The following is a 20,625-nucleotide window of genomic DNA, read 5'->3' on the forward strand; positions in this document are numbered from 1 at the left end:
TCTCTATACCAAAAGGGCTCCTGGAATGCCCCGGGGATGCATTGCAGCAGTTACAGTTTACCCAGAATATTTGGTTAAGTATTAATCCAACCCTGGTCACATTTAGAAAATATCCTTTGAAATTAATGTGGAATAAGCTAATCATCATGCCCCATGCCTCTTTCCTGGATGGTGAAAAACAAGCCATAGCTTGAGTGCTTGAACCAACACAGGATATTTGTTGTAAAATAAGTCCTTTTCAGTTCTAAGACTTGGTCTTGACTCCTATGATACTTTGATTCCAGTGAAACTGCAAAATGGATCAGTAAGTGTTCCTATTAGAGTTGTTTCCTTCACTTCTTTCTTATTTTGGGATCTTAAACTGTGAATGACCAATGCTGTAGCTTTGTCTACCTAGCAATTTATGACTTCACCACTAATTTCTATCACATCAATTTCAATTGTTATCCTCAAATTATGATTACAACTAAATGCTCCTCAAAAGAGAAATCTCCTCAAAGTTAAAGTGACAGGCTAGTGATATTTTTCTAGAATGAAGATAGAATGATGCACATTGTTTCTCTTGCCATGATTTTGCGAAGCAGGCAAAATGTAATTTTTAAGAATATGAAACCAAGCCATTTTTGTCTATATATAAAAATATGTAGTCACACATGGAAAAAAAGAATATTCTGGTCATTCAAAAAAATACACATCTTACCTGTGGAATTTTATACATGGCCAATAAATTTGCTGTCTGCAGAGAGAAGCCATAAATCTGTTCTTCAATTACTGTTAGTAGCTTCCCTTCAGTTTCACACCTATAGTTGGGGAAAAGTCTGTTCTTCTGAGAAATAAGTTGCATTGTGGCATTATAGGTCCATCTTGCATTCAAATGGCTGTCATAAAGGTTGAATCCCAGCGTAATATTGGGTAACAGATAGGGATTGTCATTGATCTGATTTATAGCAAATACCAAAGCCAAGATGTGCTGGTAGTTTTCAGTTAGTACACTACAAAGAGATTGATATATTTTTTGTCACTAACATTTTCTCTTTCTAAGATTGTCACCATCGTTTCACTGTTATACATGCATAGATAGATATATCATTGCACAAAACTAGGAGAACATCAAAACTGTATTAGTGTACAAACTTACAGCAAACTTCTGTTTTTGCAATCTGCTAAGCTGTTCAGAAAGATAAATATTGGTAGCGAATATATTAAAATGAAATCTCATCTCCATTTCATAAGAGAACCTATTAATGAAAGGTTCTTTCTTTTTCAAAATTACATTATTTACCTCGTATGTTGCCTATCAGAAGCTGATATTTTCCAGGATTTTATGCATATACAGACACATACATCTATTGATAATGTTAAAATCTAGACATCACTCTGAAAGTTCAGTACAAGGAAATATGAAACAACACTGGAATCAATATTATGCGAAGTATGCAAAGTATATGAAACAATACCAACTTGTCTCAGAACGAGACAGTTATGATTTATTTTGGTGCAAGATTTTCTACCAAATTAGAAATCCAGCTCAGTGATGATAACCTTACCCATTATTACTTAATTGAAGAATACAATCATAATATGAAATAAAGATGATTTAAGATAATACTAGCATGGGAAGAGAATGGGAATATAATCAAATCAATGTCACTATAATGAAAGGGAAGAAGGTAATATTTGAGAGCTTCATTGCACTTACATACATATACATACATACTATATAGGAATAATGTCCACAGTACAATATAATAAGGCATTATTTGAAGATGAAAATTCTGTTACTGATTTTTCTCTGCTGTGCAGTTTCATAGTCTAACCATGATGTTTCCTTAAACATCAAGATCTAGAATGAAGGTTTAATCCTAGTTTTTATGCCATATCAAATGTACTCTTAAGAACTAAAACTAATGCATCCTCAACTTGGTATTTTTGATGGACATGGACAGAATACCATGGGGTAGTGGTTTAAGTAGTGGACTATGTCTAGGGAGAACAAAGTTCAAATTCTCATTCAGCTATGAAGATCTACTGGCAAATCACATGCATATGCCCCATGATAGATTCATCTTAGGCTCATCATACATTGGAAATGGCTTGAAAGCACACAACAACATATTACAAGGATAAATCTATATACAAACATTTTCGTAAATGGCAGTCCAGAAGGTAGTTTGCTGAAGGTTGGTGCATTGACATAGAAGAAAGACTGAAAAAGAATGCCTCCATAAATGAAATCTCCTGATTGAGTGTATTTGGAAAAAACAGACCGAGAAGATGACATCTCATATTTTAGATCCTGAACCTGGCAGTCTATGTGAGGCAGCAGCAGCAACCATGCTAATATTACCATTCTTACTTCAAATCACAGACTTTCAGGTTTTTATCTGCTCTATTACCATGTAAATCTCCTTCATTACTACAGTCAAACTTATATTATCAGTAATAATAAAATAAGAATTACAACAGCCTGATTGAGTCAGATGTGTTCCAAATCTTAAGTCCTGTTCTCTGGAGTACGTGTAGGTTATATGTCTAGCTACTTTTACAACTTTTGTTATCCATTTTACTACTGGCCACCAGAAATTCAGAGGCAATTTTTATAAGCAGTATAATTTATTTTAATTTTCTTGGTAATTATAGTGATTCAATTCAAGCAGTATTCTCTATCGCATTGCTGAAAAACACATCTTAATAAACATGTTTTCTAAGTCTGAACACAAGCATTATCTCTTTGTTAGCTACATACAGTCAAAAGAGAATTCATGGCCAACATCCAAAGTTGAGAGCAAATAAAAGTCTTTTTAATAAGCATAGTCTGATTAAGATTATAGTTAATGTCTTTCTATCCCACTTAAAGAAAATACTGCAAATGTTTCAGTATAATTGTTTTCTAACATGGCATTTCATAGCAAAGTAATGGTTTTCTGGGTTTTTTTTTAAAAAAAAATTCCTTTGAAAAGGATTGGGGATATGATTTGCACCCTTCTGGATCCTATAACATTCTGTTCCATTCCCATCACTGTATTTGCCTTATGACCTGAGCAGTTTACTATGATTTTGTTCTGTTTCTGGAGAAATGCTTTTATATCAATGAAAGCTTATTCTTAAATAAAAACAGGGGCTGCCACGTTCCATTTTTCTCCCCTTTCCTTCTTCTTTTTATACCGCAAAAGACTAAATAGCTACTTCTTTGGAAACTATATCATACCGACTTTCATTTTGTCTTAAAATAGAATAATAGAATTAGAAGAGATCACGTGGGCCATTCTGTCCAACCATAAGTCACACAGAAATATACAATTGAATATCATATGTTCATTGTCGGCTTCAATCAGAAATGTCAACTGTAAAGAAATGTTTTAGGCACATGAAACTTTCATTTTGGGGACTAGATTCCAAAGTTCTGAGAAGTGCAGAATTTTGATAAAAATACATGGAGCTGTTAGATTTGTATTTGTAAAAAAAAAAATGGAGGTGTAATTTTTTTTAAAAAAAACAACTGTGGAGTTCTTTTTATGGACTATAATGGCAAGCAGAGTTGAAGCTTAACTATCAGGCATGTTTAAATAAGGATGAGGTTAAGGTGAACACACATTCTTGCTTTTCCCCTTTGCAGAGGCAGATTTAAAAGTATGTTTATTTTATAAAGATCATTCTCACTTTTGAAATTTTTGAATGGTCAAATTCCATTACAAACATGTTTATTGTGGGTTTTTTAATGTACAGGCAAATAATCAGTTTGTTCACACTCAGTGTTGACCAGTAATACATGCATATATTGGAATATTTTTAATAAATAATATGCACACAATTTCCAGTTTTGTAAATTATGTGTACAATTCCAGTTTTGTAACCATGATGGCAAGGCACTCACAAGGAGCTCCATGACTGGTGAAGAACAATTGCATAGACATGGATGACTAAAGGATGGTCTAGTGAGGCCAGGGCAGTCCTGGCCTAAGAGGATCAGATGTACACCAATGTGCCACCACAGAAGATTCAGTCTCAGATCAAGTACTTGGTATAGATGAAGCAGTCCCCATCGCCCAAAAATACAAGAGGGCTAATCATTGGGATAAAGAACATAAATTTCCTCTTCTTCAACCTTCAGGAATGACAATTCACATTTTAAATACATTTCAGTGTATCATACCACTGTTAATCTTCTCCGAAGAACACCAGAAAAAAAATCTTTTTTTCAAAATCAAAAGTGAACTTCAAGTCACAACACTTTTGTGCTATTTGAAGAGCTAGTACACATTACATCTAGAGATAGAAAATTGACCCTGGCATCCATAATTGTTGCCAATACCTGTGTTAAAAGATTTTGGCAAAAGTTTTATGAAGAACCATATTAACTTGTGTAAGGCAACATTCTGAGGTGACTTTATCCTTGTGTGCTACCAAGATATTAGTAACTAACTACACATTTACTGGCATGCCAATGAGGTTTGCTACTATCTGGACCTTTTATAACCATAAAATAATGAGCCACACAGAAAGCTACTTTACATGACCTAGTACCTATTTAATTGGACATGAACAAAAGAAGGGAAGCAACCTGATATGGGTCTGACTTAGGCCAGTGTCAACCCACAACCAGCTCATCAGCCTCCCTTGGATAAAACATCTGACCTAATGCTATGGGTTGCTCACTGGAAGACAAATATAGGTCACTTCCAAGTTGCAGGACTTTGTAAGAGAGGGCAACCTCTCATTCCAGGTTAACTCCAAGGACAGGCTTTTTCACAACTGGACCAAAAGGGACAATTCCAGAAACGCACCTTTCATCAAAAGAATGACAATGTGTATACCAAACTCTTATATTCTTCTTCCTATACCTGTCACGGTCCTGTCCTCTTTCCCCCACCGACATGGCTTTAATTAACTTTGCTGGTGTATACATTTTTCTTTAACAGACTTTCATAAGCACAATCCAATAAATGCGGGAGAAAAGCTTTATCATTACCTTAAGCAATCATATATATTAAAAAATAAACATTAACTTATTTATACTGGATTGGACTCTGATAGTTCAATGAACCACATTCAGACTTTGTAAAAATAATAGTTTGGGTTAGAATCAGTTGGAATTTTTTGAGTTATGACTAATCTCTGTTGATTTCAAGGGACCTCTTCACATGGGGCCTTTTTGCCCAATTTTGCCTCTTTTAATCTCAGCAAGGATGGGGCCTTCCATGCGCCATCACCCAACACATGGCAGGCCCTGCCTACATTCCTCCGAAAGCGGAGGAGAAGTGCCAAAAGGCACTTTGTCCTCCACTACGGGGAGAAAAGTGTAGTTTTAATAGCTCCGATAGAGCTACCTGCACTTTCCCTTCAATGTCCCCATGTGAGGGCAGAAAGGGCAGCAGGGCAACATGCATTGCCATGATTGCTGCCCTTTCTGTCACCTGATGAGGTGCACCCCCTCCCACACCCTCCATGTGATGAGGGGAGAAGGGGTGCCATGAGCCACCCCGCACCTTCCCTTTTGCCAGCAATTGCCGGTGCAATTGCACATCCCGAAAGGATGAAGCATGACCAAGTCTAAAATCGACTGTATACCTCAAATCAATTAAGCAGCAATTTTTGTGACCAGCGACCAAATACATAATTTTTGATTTGTAGGAATATTGTAGTAGTAGTTTTTTAATCATTGTATATGTCAGCCTAGAAGTGTGCCCCATTGAGTTTAATTAAACATACTCTAGATATATCAGCACAGTAGAGAATTTTTGTAATGTTAAAAGCCCACTAATTTACAAAATATATTAGCATTCATTTTAAAAAGCTGTTTCAGGTGCTGATAGTTTATAATAATCACAACAGTATGCTTATCAACTCATTCAGTTCTTCATTGTGTTCTTCTGGGGGAGAGACCTCCCAAGAGGAACAATATTGTGAGTCAAAATAAGGTCATTATTCCTGTTAATCAGACAGATTCTTTGGCATCCGCATAAGATTGTTTCCTTCCACAACTAGCTGAAAAATCACAACAGCAATTCCAGAGTGAAGAACAGAAGACTGAGTATAACCTTAAGGTCTCACTTAAGTACAAGACCATTTTGGCTGAATGCTTTGGTTTGTTTCTTTCAGAAGGAGGCTGCTATGAACATACCTTTAGGTAAATTATTCTAGATCATGGCTTTTCTCCTTATTGTCACATTTAATGCATGTTGATGATACTTAGCCCATTGTAATTAAATTCAATAGGTTTGCATTATATTTTAGCTTATGATGTAAGGTGGATTTTACCTTATCAATTGGATGAAATCAAATGATGTGTTATGCACCTTTAAGTCAACTATGGCATATGGTGACCTTATCTTAGGATTTAAGATTGTGAGAATGCAGTTTGCTTAAGTCACCCAGTAAGGTTACATGGCTAAATGGTGATTTAAACCCTAGTCTGCCAGAGTTCGAGAGCTCATGTACAAAGGCAGGATCTACAGTGCCATATAGTGCAGTTTCAGAATGCAGGTTAACTGCATTGAACTGGGTTATATGAATCTACACTGCCATATAATTCAGTTCAATACAATTGATCTTCATTCTGAAATTGCTATACGGCTCTGTAGTTCCAACCTCAGATTCATCCTGAGTTGGCTCCTTCCTATCTTCATGATGTTCTTCCACTTCCAGTGAGTATCATGGGTTATACCAGCCTAATCTGGCTTTGTCTCACTTTAAGAAAAGTTGGAGAATGCACCAGAGTTTGCTTGGAACTCCCATATCCAATAGTAATATAATTTATGGTTGGTTAGGCAATAAGCTGTTTACTATATCCTATTTCTATTTACTTATTTGCATATATATATCCTTAATGTTCAGGATGAAGATCAAGAAAGAAAATATATTACAGAAGAATAGCACAGTGCCAGAAACATTTATTCTCCTGGGTCTTTCTGAAGATTCCAATCTTCAAAGTGCATTATTCTCTGCTTTTCTTACAATCTATGTTATCATTCTGGCTGGAAATCTTCTCATCATTCTTCTTACTTTGGCTGACCCTGCCCTTCACACACCAATGTATTTCTTTCTAAGAAACCTCTCCTTTCTGGAGATCTGCTACACATCAGTCAATGTCCCCAAAATGCTCGAAAACCTTATATCTGGAAATAAATCCATCACTTTCTTTGGCTGTGCTCTGCAAACTTACTTTACATTTTTCCTTGGTGGTTCAGAGTGTTTTCTCCTAGCCTCAATGGCTTATGATCGATATATTGCTATTTGTAAACCTCTGCACTACACTGTCCTGATGAGCCCAAAAATATATACCTTTCTAGCTGTAGCATCTTGGTTAAGTGGGTTTTTAATGTCTTTTGGTCATACCAGCATGGTGTTTACTCTGTCTTTTTGTGCTTCCAATGTGATCAATCACTTTTTTTGTGATATCCCTCCATTACTGAAACTAGCTTGTGGAGATACCTCTAGGACTGAAATTGCTGTGTTTGCAGTGGCTATGACTTTTGTAGCTTTTCCTTTTATCTTGATATTGATGTCTTATGCTGGCATTATCACCACCATTTTAAAGATCTCTTCCTCTAAGGCGCAAAAGAAGACCTTCTCCACTTGCTCTTCACATCTCATTGTGGTAACTTTGTTCTTTGGCTCTGCTTGTACTATATACTTGAAACCCAATTCGACTTACTCCCCAAACACTGACAAATATCTTTCTCTTTTCTACACTGTTGTGGGTCCTATTTTAAACCCTGTTATTTATAGTTTAAGGAATAAAGAGGTGAAAGGTGCCTTTATAAGGATCTGGATGAGAAAATCTTTTGGATGATTAAAAAGATTGAATTATACTGAATTTTTTTCTTTGCACAAAATAAAAAGCTTTGTTGTAAAGATTTATTTGTGACATATATTTTTGTGGAACCATCTGGGAAATGTGTTAAGTCCTTTTACTTGACTGAAAAATAGTTAACTCATTACTAGTCCCTCAGACTGTTGGGGGGCCAGACTGTGGTGAAATAGTCCAAAATTAGGACTGTTGTTGTTGTGTGCCTTCAAATCATCTCAGACTTAAGTCAACCCTAAGTCTAAAGTTTAGGACAGAGGCCAGGTCAATGGCATTGGTGGGCCGCATCTGGCCCACAGGCCAGGCTGTAGTTTGGGGACTCCTAGTCTAAAGTTTAGGACAGGGGCCAGGTCAAAGGCATTGGAGGGCTGCATCTGGCCCATGGGCCAGGCTGTAGTTTGGGGACTCCCGGTCTAAAGTTTAGGACAGGGGCCAGGTCAATGGCATTGGAGGGCTGCATCTGGCCTATGGGTCAGGCTGTAGTTTGGAGACTCCTGGTCTAAAGTTTAGGACAGGGGTCAGGTCAATGGCATTGTAAATGTGTTCTACCACTGTAGCAAATTTCATTAGGATAGCTCAAAAATGAGGAAGAGAGAGGCCCCACAATTTTCCCCATTGATGATAATGTTTTCCTTTATGCACATGCGCACCCACCATTAATGAAGTACAAACGAAGTTTCGGAAAGTTTTGAATTTTTTTGCTTCAAAATTCGGAAATGACTTTAGAAACGAAGCACCAGTGCCCCCTACTTTAGAAGCAAGTTTAGAACCATTTTTTTTTCATGGATCGCTCATGCCTACTAGCTAGTTCATGGATTTGTACACTGAAATGTAAAAATAGTGTTTTCAAAGTGTTTTCACATATGTTTATCTTATCTAATAAGGTAAGACTATCATTATGAATCCCAGGATTTCCTTGCTGAGAGAACTGACACAACTCTTTAATTAAGATACTAGTGTAAGCATAAGACAAAATTATTTATTTATTTATTTACAGCATTTATATTCCACCCTTCTCACCCCGAAGGGGACTCAGGGCAGATCACATTACACATATAGGCAAACATTCAATGCCTTTTAACATAGAACAAAGACAAACAAACATAGGCTCCAAGCCGGGCCTCGAACTCATGACCTCCTGGTCAGAGTGATTCATTGCAGTGATTGATTGCAGCTGCTCTCCAGCCTGCGCCACAGCCCAAGCCTTGTACAACATAATTATGCTGTATTATGTAGTAATATGCCTTGTAGGGGTGCCTCCATACATTTCAGTAATTGTGTCAAACCACATCTATAAAACATTTGATTAGTGTTACATTCCACTTTTTTCCAAAGAGTGGTGTCTCAGATAAATTGACAGATAAGCTGACAAGCACATATTTGACCTTTATCTTGGTATAAGCTTTGCTCCAATCTTCACAAAAGCCAGCATTAGATTTTCAAATATCAGTCTTCTGTCAAGGTGCACAGATTTGAAAAGAATGCAATGCAATGTATCTTTATCGTGATTGTGTATTGCCAGTTCTATAGCTTGTCATAAAACCTACTTTTATTATGATATATCTTTTCTTATATTATTCAGGATGCATGCAAAGAAAAACATTCTACAAAACAGCACAACACCAGCAAAATTCATCCTCCTGGGCCTTTCTGATGATTCTAATCTTCAAAGTGCATTATTCTCCGGTTTCCTTGTCATGTATATCATGATTCTGACAGAAAATCTTCTCATTGTTCTCCTTACATTCTCTGACCCTGCCCTTCTCACACCCACGTATTTCTTCCTAAGAAATTTGTCCTTTTTGGAGATCTGCTACACATCAGTAATTATCCCCAAAATGCTTGAAAAACTCATGTCTGGGGAAAAATCGATCTCTTTCATTGGCTGTGCTCTGCAGACCTATTTTGCATTCTTTCTTGGTGGATCAGAATGCGTCCTCTTGGCTTCAATGGCCTATGATCGCTATGTTGCCATTTGTAAACCATTGCACTACTCTGTCCTGATGAGCCCAAAAGTCTACATGTTTCTAGCTGTATCATCTTGGTCAAGTGGATTTTTATGTCCTTCAGTCATACCAGTATGGTGTTTATTCTGCCTTTTTGTGCTTCCAATGTGATCAACCATTTCTGTTGTGATATCCCCCCACTATTGAAACTGGCCTGTGGAGAGATCTCTAGGACCAAAATTGCTGTGTTTGCAGTGGCTATGATATGTGTGACTTTTCCTTTTCTCATGATCTTGATGTCCTATATTGGCATCATCAACACTATTTTGAAAATCTCATCTGCTGAGATCCAGAAGAAGACCTTCTCCACTTGCTCTTCTCACTTCATTGTGGTGACTCTGTTTTTTGGTTCTGCAAAAGCCTAATTCCACTTATTCTCCAAACACTGATACATTTATTTCACTTTTCTACACTGTTGTGGGTCCTATTCTAAACCCTGCCATTTACAGTTTAAGGAATAAGGAAGTTAAAAGTGCATTTATGAAAATCTGGAATCTGGAGTTTTTACAGGAATAATCAAGAAACCTTTGACTGGATCTAATCACATATTTGGAATGCCTTGAAAAATACTGAGCTCATTACAAGTCAGCTGGCAATTGAATATCTGCCCTATAGAAATTAGAAATGCCTTTATGAGGATTTGTAAAACAAAAGCTTTGGATAATTAAAAAATAATAGGTATAGTGTGACGGAAATGGAAACTCTGCATTGTGATACTGAGTCCCTACCCCCATCTATATCCTAGCCTCTGTACTTTATTGCTGGCCTATGTTATTAGTACTCCCAATATATTGCAAAACTATAATTTTATTCCTCTGCCCCAAAATAGAAGCGCCATTATGTCGCCCTTGGCTACTGGTTACGCTTTTATTGTGTGATGTTGTGATTTTATAGTTCTGATGTATTAATTTTTTGTAGTTTGGAATGTATTTTATGTTCTTGTATTTTATTGTATATTTCTGGGCTTGATACCCATGTAAGCCGCCCTGAGTCCCCCTGGGTAGGTGGGGCAGGATACAAGAATAAAGTTATTATTATTATTATTATTATTATTATTATTATTATTATTATTATTATTATACTTTTGGTACTGATTATTTTTCCTTTGCTCAGACTGAGGTAATATAATAATCAGGTATGTTCAATCTACTTTTCACTGGTAATATATTGACATCACTCCCTCAAAACACTCCTTATTATATTGCTGAGGGAGTGTGACTTGCCCAAAGTCACCTACCAGGTTTCCATGTCCAAGCACGCACTCAAATTTTGTTTTCCAGAATTGTAAAATGCTCAAACTACTGCACCAAGCTGGTGCTCCATTTGCAAACTAAAATCCATCAAATTCTCCTCACTGTATCCTCTGTATTTCTCCCAAAACTATAGTCTATTTTACCTCAATGTAAACAGTATCTTTTATCAACATTTTTAGATATAGGTAGGTAGCAAACCATAATTAGATGAAGAACAAAAAGGTTTTGGTCATAAGTCTACTTCATTGTTAGAATGACAAGAAAGATTATTAGAATGTGAAAGGCAGCCTAGTAGAAAAAGTAGTTGGTCCAATAACATTTTCATTTATTTGAACAAGAATTATTGGACTAGGGGTGTAATGCCCAGCACATTTCAGCATTTATTTGAAAGAAATCCAGAACAACACGTTGCTAAATAATAGTTGTGCTGGAGTAGTTGTTTTGCTAAAGTGTTCATGGCATTTTATAGTGTTTTGTACAGATCTCTTTGAAATTACAGGTGGGCTAGCCACTTTAATGGGTAATAGAAGAGAATAGATGATGGAATATTTCATTGGATGCCCAATGTTCAGACTACAGAATGCAGATTTCAAATTTTATCTATTTATTTATTTATCACATTTCTATCCCACCTTAAGTAAAGATAAAGGTTTTCCCCTGACATTAAGTCCAGTCATGTCAGACTCTAGGGGTTGGTGGTCATCTCCATTTCTAAGCCAAAGAGCCAGTGTTGTCCGTAGACATCTCCAAGGTCATGTGGCATGACTGCATAAAGCACCGTTACCTTCCTGCTGGAGCGGTACCTACTGATTTACTCATATTTGCATGTTTTCGAACTGCTAGGTTGGCAGAATCACCTTATCTCGCCCCAAAGCAGCTTACAACTTGGCACAATTCGATGCCACATTGAAACATTAGACATAACAGATTATAAATACATTAACATTAAATCATTAAACATAAAACAATCACATAAAATACAATTAAAACAGGATTTGAAACACCTATTAAAACAACCACAAAGTCCATAATCAAAGTCCATGAGCCATTCCAGTTACAGTCACATTGATCCCCAGCTGTGTATTGCATTATAGCTAGTCTCTGAACACTTGGTTCCAAAGCCAAGATTTTACTTGTTTTCTAAATGCCAGGAGGGAAGAGGCTGAGCTCACATCACTGGGAAGGGAGTTTCACAGTTAAGGGGTCACCACCGAGAAGGCCCTGTCTCTCATCCCCACCAGCCACACCTGTGAAGGAGGCAGGTCCGAGAGCAAGGCCTCCCCAGAAGATCTTAACATTCATCCTGGTTCATAGGGGGAAATGGGTTCGGACAGGTAAACTTGGCTGGAACTGTTTAGGACAGGGGTCCCCAAACTAAGGCCCGGGGGCCGGATGCGGCCCATCGAAGCCATTTATCCGGCCCCCACAGCACAAGGGCAGAAGGGGGTTGGGCTAAATGACCCAAGGGGTCTCTTCCAACCCTCTTTATTATTATTTTTTATTATTATTATTATTATTATTATTAACATTGAGGCTGGGTGGCCATCTGTCAGGGGTGCTTTGCTTGTGCCTTTTGGTGCAGAAAGGCAGAAGAGGGTTGGACTAAAAGGCCCAAGGGGTCTCTTCCAACCCTCTTTATTATTATTATTATTTTATTTTATGACACAGCAAACAAGATAGACATGCTGGATTTCATATCACAAAATCACAAGTCGAACACTTCCCAAGTGTCTAGGACTGTGTGATGTATTTTTGGATGATGTGCGCAGATCCCAGTAGGACTAAATAGACTAAATGGCCCAAGGGGGTCTCTTCCAACCCTCTTTATTGTTGTTGTTGTTGTTGTTGTTGTTGTTGTTGTTGTTGTTGTTATTAACATTGAGGCTGAGTGGCCATCTGTCAGGGGTGCTTTGCTTGTGCTTTTGGTGCAGAAAGGCAGAAGAGGGTTGGACTAAAAGGCCCAAGGGGTCTCTTCCAACCCTCTTTTTCATTATTATTATTAATAATTATTATTATTATTATTGCTCGGTAGCCAACTATAGTCCGGCCCTCCAACGTTCTGAAGGATCGTGAACTGGCCCCCTGTTTAAAAAGTTTGGGGACCCCTGGTTTAGGGCACTTTAGCAAATTGGCAGCCAGTGGAGCTGGCGCAACAGAGGTGTTGTGTGCACCCTGTACACTGGTCCTGTTAACAATCAGGTTGCTGCTTGTTGTACTACTTGAAGTTTCCGAACAGTCTTCAAAGACAACCCCACGTAGAGCATGTTGCAGTAATCTATACAAGATGTAACAAGTGTGTGGATCACTGTGGCATCTGGGAAGGCTAAGATTTCCCTAATCCAAGTGGTGCAATGTAGCCAGGAAAGTTGATGATGGCTCTTGAAATGTAAGAGTTTTGTTTTTTCAAAATCCCAGAGAAGCCTATAAATGTTGGTGCAATCATGGTTTCCTAACAAGGCAGAAAAATTCTCTGCTCAAGTTTTAGATTGCAGCAGTCCAAACAAACAACTTAACAAACATTTGAATGTGGGGAATTTATAATAATAGGTCTTTAAATTGGGGATAAAGAAACAGATGTTCTCTCCACGAGTGCCAGATTTCATATCCCATGACAATTGTGGTAGGGAAAGAAATCCCGAAAGTAATATAAAAGCTGGAAGTTGTTTGTGTTACTATGTTGCAAGCCTTGGTTATAGTTGGGACTTCGCTATGATCCTGAATATCATGTTGTTCAAAAAACTGTTATGAAAAAGAATAAAGCCATGCAGGAAGTATTTGAAGTGGAATTTATTACTCAAGAGATTTTGATGTAAGAGGAAATGGAATGGGTGAACTCATCCTTTCTGAAGAAACATGAAATGCATTTGTTGTTGTTGTTGTTTTTTGTAAGGGCCAGTTGACTGGCCCAAGTCTAGCTCTATATCAGATATGAATTTTTGTTAAGTCACTAACTTCCCAGCTGTGTGTCCTGTTTTTTATGTTCAAGTTTTTCCCATCTTTTCTCACAACTTTATAGCTCTTCTTTCACTTTAGCAACTACAGCTACAACTGGGTACAAGAGGCAGAGGGCTTGTTCTGTGTGTAAAAGAATGTGAGGACACAGTAAACTTCCAGTTAAGGTTGTTTATCCATTTCATTTTGTGTATTTATTTGATGCATTTATGATAATTATTCTGTGTTCTGACAAATCAGGTTATTAACTACAATCAAGATGAAACACAGATGGCAAACAGCAAGAACACAAACTAACTTATTTTTCATAACAATACAATAAAAACAAGAGTCCCTCCAAAATTATTCATCAAAGGAAGATTGAAAATGACATTAAAAACCACAAAAAGCTTAACGGAACACTTTAATGCCAGTTAAAACATAATGAAGAGAGTGATAGTCTGAGGTACCTTAGGGAACTACATAGGACTGCTTTTACCAACACATCCTTTTTGTTTGTTTTCTTAAACTGACTCTCTAATGTATTTTCTGTCACCTTTCTAAAGTATTTTTGTCATCTCTGCTTGATCCCAGAATTCTGCAGGAGGCAGCAACCAGATTTAAAGTGGATCCATGCTCTAGTGCAGTGGTTCTCAATCTGTGGGTCCCCAGGTGTTTTGGCCTTCAACTCCCAGAAATCCTAACAGCTGGTACACTGGCTGGGATTTCTGGGAGTTGTAGGCCAAAACACCTGGGGATCCACAGGTTGAGAACCACTGCTCTAGTGCGATGAGCTTCTAACATTCTATGAACTATTTTTTGAGCCTTGGAGAACTACTGTGTGGAAAAGAGGGATGGGAAAGTCTTTTTCTGAAACCTCAGACCCCATTTACACTACCATATAATGCAGCTTGATTAATCAGTGTAGATAAGTGGTTCTCAAAGTGGGTCTCCAGGTGTTTTGGCCTACAACTCCCAGAAATCCCAGCCAGTTTACCAGATGTTAGGATTTCTGGGAATTGAAGGCCAAAACATCTGGAGACCCACAGGTTGAGAACCACTGGTACAGACCCATATAATACACTTTAACTCCCTTGAACTCCATTAAGTCTCTATCTTGTCTCCTTGCTCTAGCTGAAGGTCCCTCTCACCATCTCCAACGGATATTCTGGTACCAGAGCAAAGAGGGAGCCAGCAAAGACAGTCTCCATCTTGTCTCCTTACTCCAGCTGAAGGCCTCTCCCACCAGTAACATGCTTTGCTAATTATATATGTATGTGTGTATATGTGTGTGTATATATCTATATACAGTAGAGTCTCACTTACCCAATATAAACAGGCCAGCAAAACGTTGGATAAGTGAATATGTTGGATAATAAGGAGAGATTAAGTAAAAGCCTATTAAACATCAAATTAGGTTATGATTTTACAAATTAAGCACCAAAACATCATGTTATACAACAAATTTGACAGAAAAAAGTAGTTCAATACACAGTAATGCTATGTAGTAATTGCTGTATTTACTAATTTAACACCAAAATATCATGATGTTTTGAAAACATTGACTACAAAAATGCATTGGATAATCCAGAACGTTTTGAAAACATTGACTACAGAAATGCATTGGATAATCCAGAATGTTGGATAAGTGAGACTCTACTGTGTACATATATATATATATATATACACACACATGCATGTATACATATATACATATATACAATATAATTTACAATAATATATAATATTATAATATATTGCATATGCATATAATATTAATAATATTATTTTGTAATACAATATAACACTAATAATACAATAAAATAATATTAATTATATAATAAATATTAAATGTAATATTATTAATAATATTACATTATATAGATATAGTACAATATGGTAATTTATTGCCAGTATTGTGCTATGCTAATAATATAATATTGTATGTAAATTTAATTTGTAAGCCGCTCTGAGTCCCCTTCAGGGTGAGAAGGGTGGGATATAAATGTATTAAATAAATAAATAATAATAAAATAAATTACACTGACCATATAATGCCATGCCAAGCTTCATCATATGCCAGTATAGATGGGGCCTCACCTGTGTTTAAACATGAATTCAAATCTTTGACATTGGTAGGTTGCCAGATGTTATTTGAAATGAGAAGATGGTATATCATATTGTGGCCTAACAAATTTTTGCTCTCAGTATAAAGTCTGAAAAACAAAGTTGATTTCCTTTATTGAACCAATTGATGTTTTTTCACTTTTCCATCCTTACAGTTTTCCCAAACAAGTCATTTATTATTTAATGAAAAATATTGTGCCTGTGATTTTCCGCAGGAGTGTTGATGATTCTTGGAGATCTGTCATTTATAGAATTGCTGTAAACTAGCTTGATACCAAACAGCAGCAGCATGATATACAACATGATATACTAGAGAACCATTTTCTTACTAAACAGCTGTCAGGATGGGTTAGCTGTTTGATATACAGTAGAGTCTCACTTATCCAACATAAACAGGCCGGCAGAATGTTGGATAAGCGAATATGTTGGATAATAAGAAGGGATTAAGGAAATGTCTATTAAACATCAAATTAGGTTATGATTTTACAAATTAAGAACCAAAGCATCATGTTATACAACAAATTTGACAGAAAAAGTAGTTCAATACTCAGTAATGCTATGTAGAAATTACTGTATTTACGAATTTAGCACCAAAATATCACGATGTATTGAAAACATTGACTACAAAAATGCGTTGGATAATCCAGAATGTTGGATAAGCTAGTGTTGGATAAGTGAGACTCTACTGTACTACCGTTTTGGTGGGATTTAGTCAGAACTAGCTTTCTATTCTACTTGGTAAGAAGGCTCAATAAAGCTGTTTCCAAGGAGTTACCTTTGTGAGCTTGCTTTTGTATCTAAGATCTTCCAAGGCCTGACAACAGCTTGCCTAATGATACTTTTACTTCTTTGTTTCTCAGACTATATATGACTGGGTTGAACATAGGCACTAGAATTATATAGAACAAAGAAACCAATTTGTTAATCTCCGTTATCTCATTTGACCTAGGACTCAAATAAACAATAATTGCAGAGCCATAGAAAAGAGATATTACTGTGAGGTGTGAGGAACAAGTGGAAAAAACTTTCTTCCGACCATTAACAGAAGGCATTTTCAGAATAGCAGAGATAATTTTAACATATGATGAAAATATAAGGCAAAAGGGAATGACTAGGAATAGTGCAGCAGCCGCAAACACAAATAACTGACTTTTATGGATATCTGCACAAGCCAAATCAAGCAGAGGGGGGATATCACAGAACAAATTGTCGATTTCATGGGAATCACAGAAGGGCAAGGTAAACAGAAAGTATACCTGTCCTACATGCATAGGTACATTGATAGCCAGTGACAGAAAAAGGAATCCTAAACACAGTTTCCTGTTCATTATGACTTTATAGTGCAAGGGGTGACATATAGCCACATAGCGGTCATAAGCCATGGCAGCCAGAAGCAAACATTCAGTACCTCCTAGTAAGAGCATAAAGTACATCTGGACAGCACAACCAATAAATGATATGGTCTGGTCTTCTACTACCAAATTGACAAGTATCTTTGGGATAGTGACTGAGGTATAGCAAATCTCCAGAAAGGAGAGACTCTTCAAAAAGAAATACATGGGAGTATCCAAGGCAGGATCAGTTACTGTAACATAAATAATCATTCCATTTCCTAATATGATGCCTCCATAGATAGACAAGAACAACATAAAGAGAAAACCTTGCAGATTAGGAAGCTCGGAGTATCCCAGGAGAGTGAAGCCAGAAAATGCAGAACGATTTTCCTTGAACATGTTTGTTTCAAACACATCTACAGAGATAGCAATGATAGGGCAGGTCAGTTAACTCAAAGAAAGTTGTTATACATCCCACCCCAACCCCTCCACTTAAACTCTTCAGTCATAACATAGCAGGGTTCGTTATCTCTTTCAGCACTATAATCACTGATGGGTAATTTTTAAAATAAATCCTGACATGAGGTTATTTGAGATATGTAAAAAGATCTCTTTTTGTGCAGTTAGCTAGTGCTTCAACCATCCACCACTCATATGGATCCTATTCACTTTTTTCTGTATAAATAAAATGTGCCTCTCTTTGTTTGTGTCTTCAGTGACATATAAAATCAAGACAATGTTGTTGAGAAGTACTTACAATCAATGATGTTATTTTAAATGTTTGTTTTTGCTGATCTTATTTTAAATTGCTTTGTTTACTTGTTAATAGTTTCCACTTTTAGCAGAGCCGGCCCTAGGTATTTTTCAAGTGTAGGCGAACAGAATTTTGGCGCCCCCCCCCCCAAACCAATTACTGAAAAATAAAAGCGTTGGATAAGCGAAAATGTTGGATAATAAGGAAGTATAAAGGAAAAGCCTATAAAACATCAAATTACATTATGATTTTAAAAATTAAGCACCAAAACATCATGTTTTACAACAAATCAATAGAAAAAGCAGTTCAATACATGGTAATGTTATGTAGGAATTACTATATTTGCAAATTTAGCACTAAACATTGAACAGGGATATAGGGCAGTGTGGACTTAGATAACCCAGATAGCCCTCAGTATTTAAAAAAACCCTCTAAAATCAGGACAATAAATAAAGAACAACACTCTGAAAACAGAAGAAATCCAGACAGTAAACAATCACGGACAGCTAACTCCTCCCAAAAAAAGATTCTCCCAGGCAAGAAGAAGCCAGGCCTTGAAGCCACAGGGCCATTAAATGCTAATCAAGGTGATTAATTACAACATTCACACCTGCTTCAAAGAAAAGTTCTTTCTCCCACCCTGGACCTTCTACAGATATATAAACCCCACATACCTAGCTTCCAAGTTCCTACAGACCTCACAATCTCTGAAGGCCCCAAAGGTGGGCTTGCGTGGTGCAAAGGTGGGTCTGCACTGGCCGGAAGGCCCAGCGCGGCCGCTGGAAGGCCCGAAAGAGAAGGAGGTGGAGAGTGGTGCCCTCCTCCCAGGACGATGGTGCCCCCGGGACGATGGCGCCACAGGCAAATGCCTATTTCGCCTTATGGTTGGACCGCCTCTGACTTTTAGCCAACTGCAATGCCACTTTTTCTCAAGTAGAAAGCAGTATTCAGAGGCACACTATCTTTAATGTTATTAAAATAAATTGTCATCATGACTCAAATGAGTATATAAAGATATTCTCAGTTTTTTAAATCTTGGTTTGTTGTTGTCTAAAATGGCATACTCTCTGATCAAATATTTCCATCTTTCAGGTATCAAACATTTCACCTTGCTGCACTGAATGGACCCAGTTCCAATATTACTGGAAGGGAAAACGTTTTCTCACTCTAGTGTGTCCTCTTTATATGGTTTTGCAATTTTTCCTGACATTGAAACATATTATTTACCATACTATGCCGCTTCATTCAGTTTAGAGAATCCTTTTGGAATTACTCTTTCCCCCTTTTTGTTTTGCCACTCTAAATATTGTTGATATAATCTCCAAACTTGGCTGTTTTTAGTGTCAGATCATTGACTAAGATTAAAAGATTAAATTTCCCCACTCCCCACTTACACTGTGAATCCATTGTGAGAACTGTTTATGTATACTATTTCCTTGGTCTCTATGAATGTACAAAGATGAGCTGTGCTAAACTTTTCAAACTGTTAAATACATTTCAACTTGCATTTCCATATGCTTAAAGATGCAGTAAAATTCATTGGAAGAAAAATCTGAATCAAATGAGTGCATTTTTCTTCATTTATTCTCTTCCATACACATTGATGGAAAGCGCTTTTCTAGTGCACACAGCCTTGCAGACATTTCTCCCTTTATATTGTTCATTTCTAAATGTGCTTTGCTTTAACATATATGTAGTTTAAAGCATTTTTTGAATACAGATAAGAGAAATCTGGGAAATAGGGTTTACTGAGTAGATATGTGTATGACTCTACTTTAAGATTTCTTTTTTTTATTTTCTCGATGTCATAAAGTCTCTTAGACTGGAATTTGAGGAGAAAGGTTTGCAGAACAATGAAATAAAAGAAAAAAATAGAAATATATTCAGCAGAATAGCATACAAATCAAAAAGTAAGGGAAGAGAATAAGATTTATGTTGATTGAAAGGCTTTTTGAAATTCAAACAATAAGGAACTGCAAATACAAAGATACAGTTAGAGAGATTAAAATGACAATTTACCAGTGCTGTGATGGAGAAGACACCGTGCAGTGTTTCAGATTGACTTCCTAGAAGAAGGCATTGATTTGTTGTCAGCATTCTCTTGCTCTCAATACTGGAAAGACAAAGGTCTCAAAGTAGCAGCAAAGCTTTATGTGTCCAAATGTGTTGAATGCAGCTCATTCAGCATACTCCCAAGGGGTATTATTTAAGAATAATATAATTATTAAAATTAATTGCATACATTATTGGTAATGGTAATGACATTTTTGTATACAAACACATTTCAAATACAATGCTACTTGTTTCCTTGAGGGAATTTTTTTCCACTAGAACTGAAATGATCTTTTCTATGCACACTTTTCATCATCATTAGTCTTTGGCTGACAGTTTTCCAACCAGCTTTTTTTCTTTT

The 20,625-nt window shown here is 36.8% G+C and overlaps 2 protein-coding genes and 1 pseudogene across 2 annotated transcripts; 2 read left to right on the forward strand and 1 right to left on the reverse strand.

Annotated features, from left to right (window-relative positions):
* Nucleotides 1–6,593: 6,593 nt before the first annotated feature.
* Nucleotides 6,594–8,011, forward strand: LOC100552733 (olfactory receptor 10A7). The gene has a single exon (XM_003224533.3). It carries the CDS (start codon nt 6,707–6,709, stop codon nt 7,790–7,792), a length of 1,086 nt encoding a protein of 361 aa, XP_003224581.2. The 5' UTR covers nt 6,594–6,706; the 3' UTR covers nt 7,793–8,011.
* A 229-nt stretch (nt 8,012–8,240) lies between these two features.
* Nucleotides 8,241–10,677, forward strand: LOC100552538 (olfactory receptor 10A7-like; annotated as a pseudogene).
* A 6,007-nt stretch (nt 10,678–16,684) lies between these two features.
* LOC100552341 (olfactory receptor 10AG1) lies at nt 16,685–18,190 on the reverse strand. The gene has a single exon (XM_016995822.2). The coding sequence runs from the start codon at nt 17,855–17,857 to the stop codon at nt 16,922–16,924; it is 936 nt and encodes a 311-aa protein (XP_016851311.2). The 5' UTR covers nt 17,858–18,190; the 3' UTR covers nt 16,685–16,921.
* Nucleotides 18,191–20,625: the final 2,435 nt, after the last annotated feature.

Source organism: Anolis carolinensis, chromosome 6, assembly GCF_035594765.1.
Source record: "Anolis carolinensis isolate JA03-04 chromosome 6, rAnoCar3.1.pri, whole genome shotgun sequence".
Lineage (NCBI taxonomy): Eukaryota > Metazoa > Chordata > Lepidosauria > Squamata > Dactyloidae > Anolis > Anolis carolinensis.

What these genes read in the sequence shown, in the direction of transcription:
- LOC100552733 (XM_003224533.3), top strand. Translation starts at nt 6,707, where the DNA reads ATGCACCAGAGTTTGCTTGGAACTCCCATATCCAATAGTAATATAATT.
- LOC100552341 (XM_016995822.2), bottom strand. Translation starts at nt 17,857, where the DNA reads ATGTTCAAGGAAAATCGTTCTGCATTTTCTGGCTTCACTCTCCTGGGA.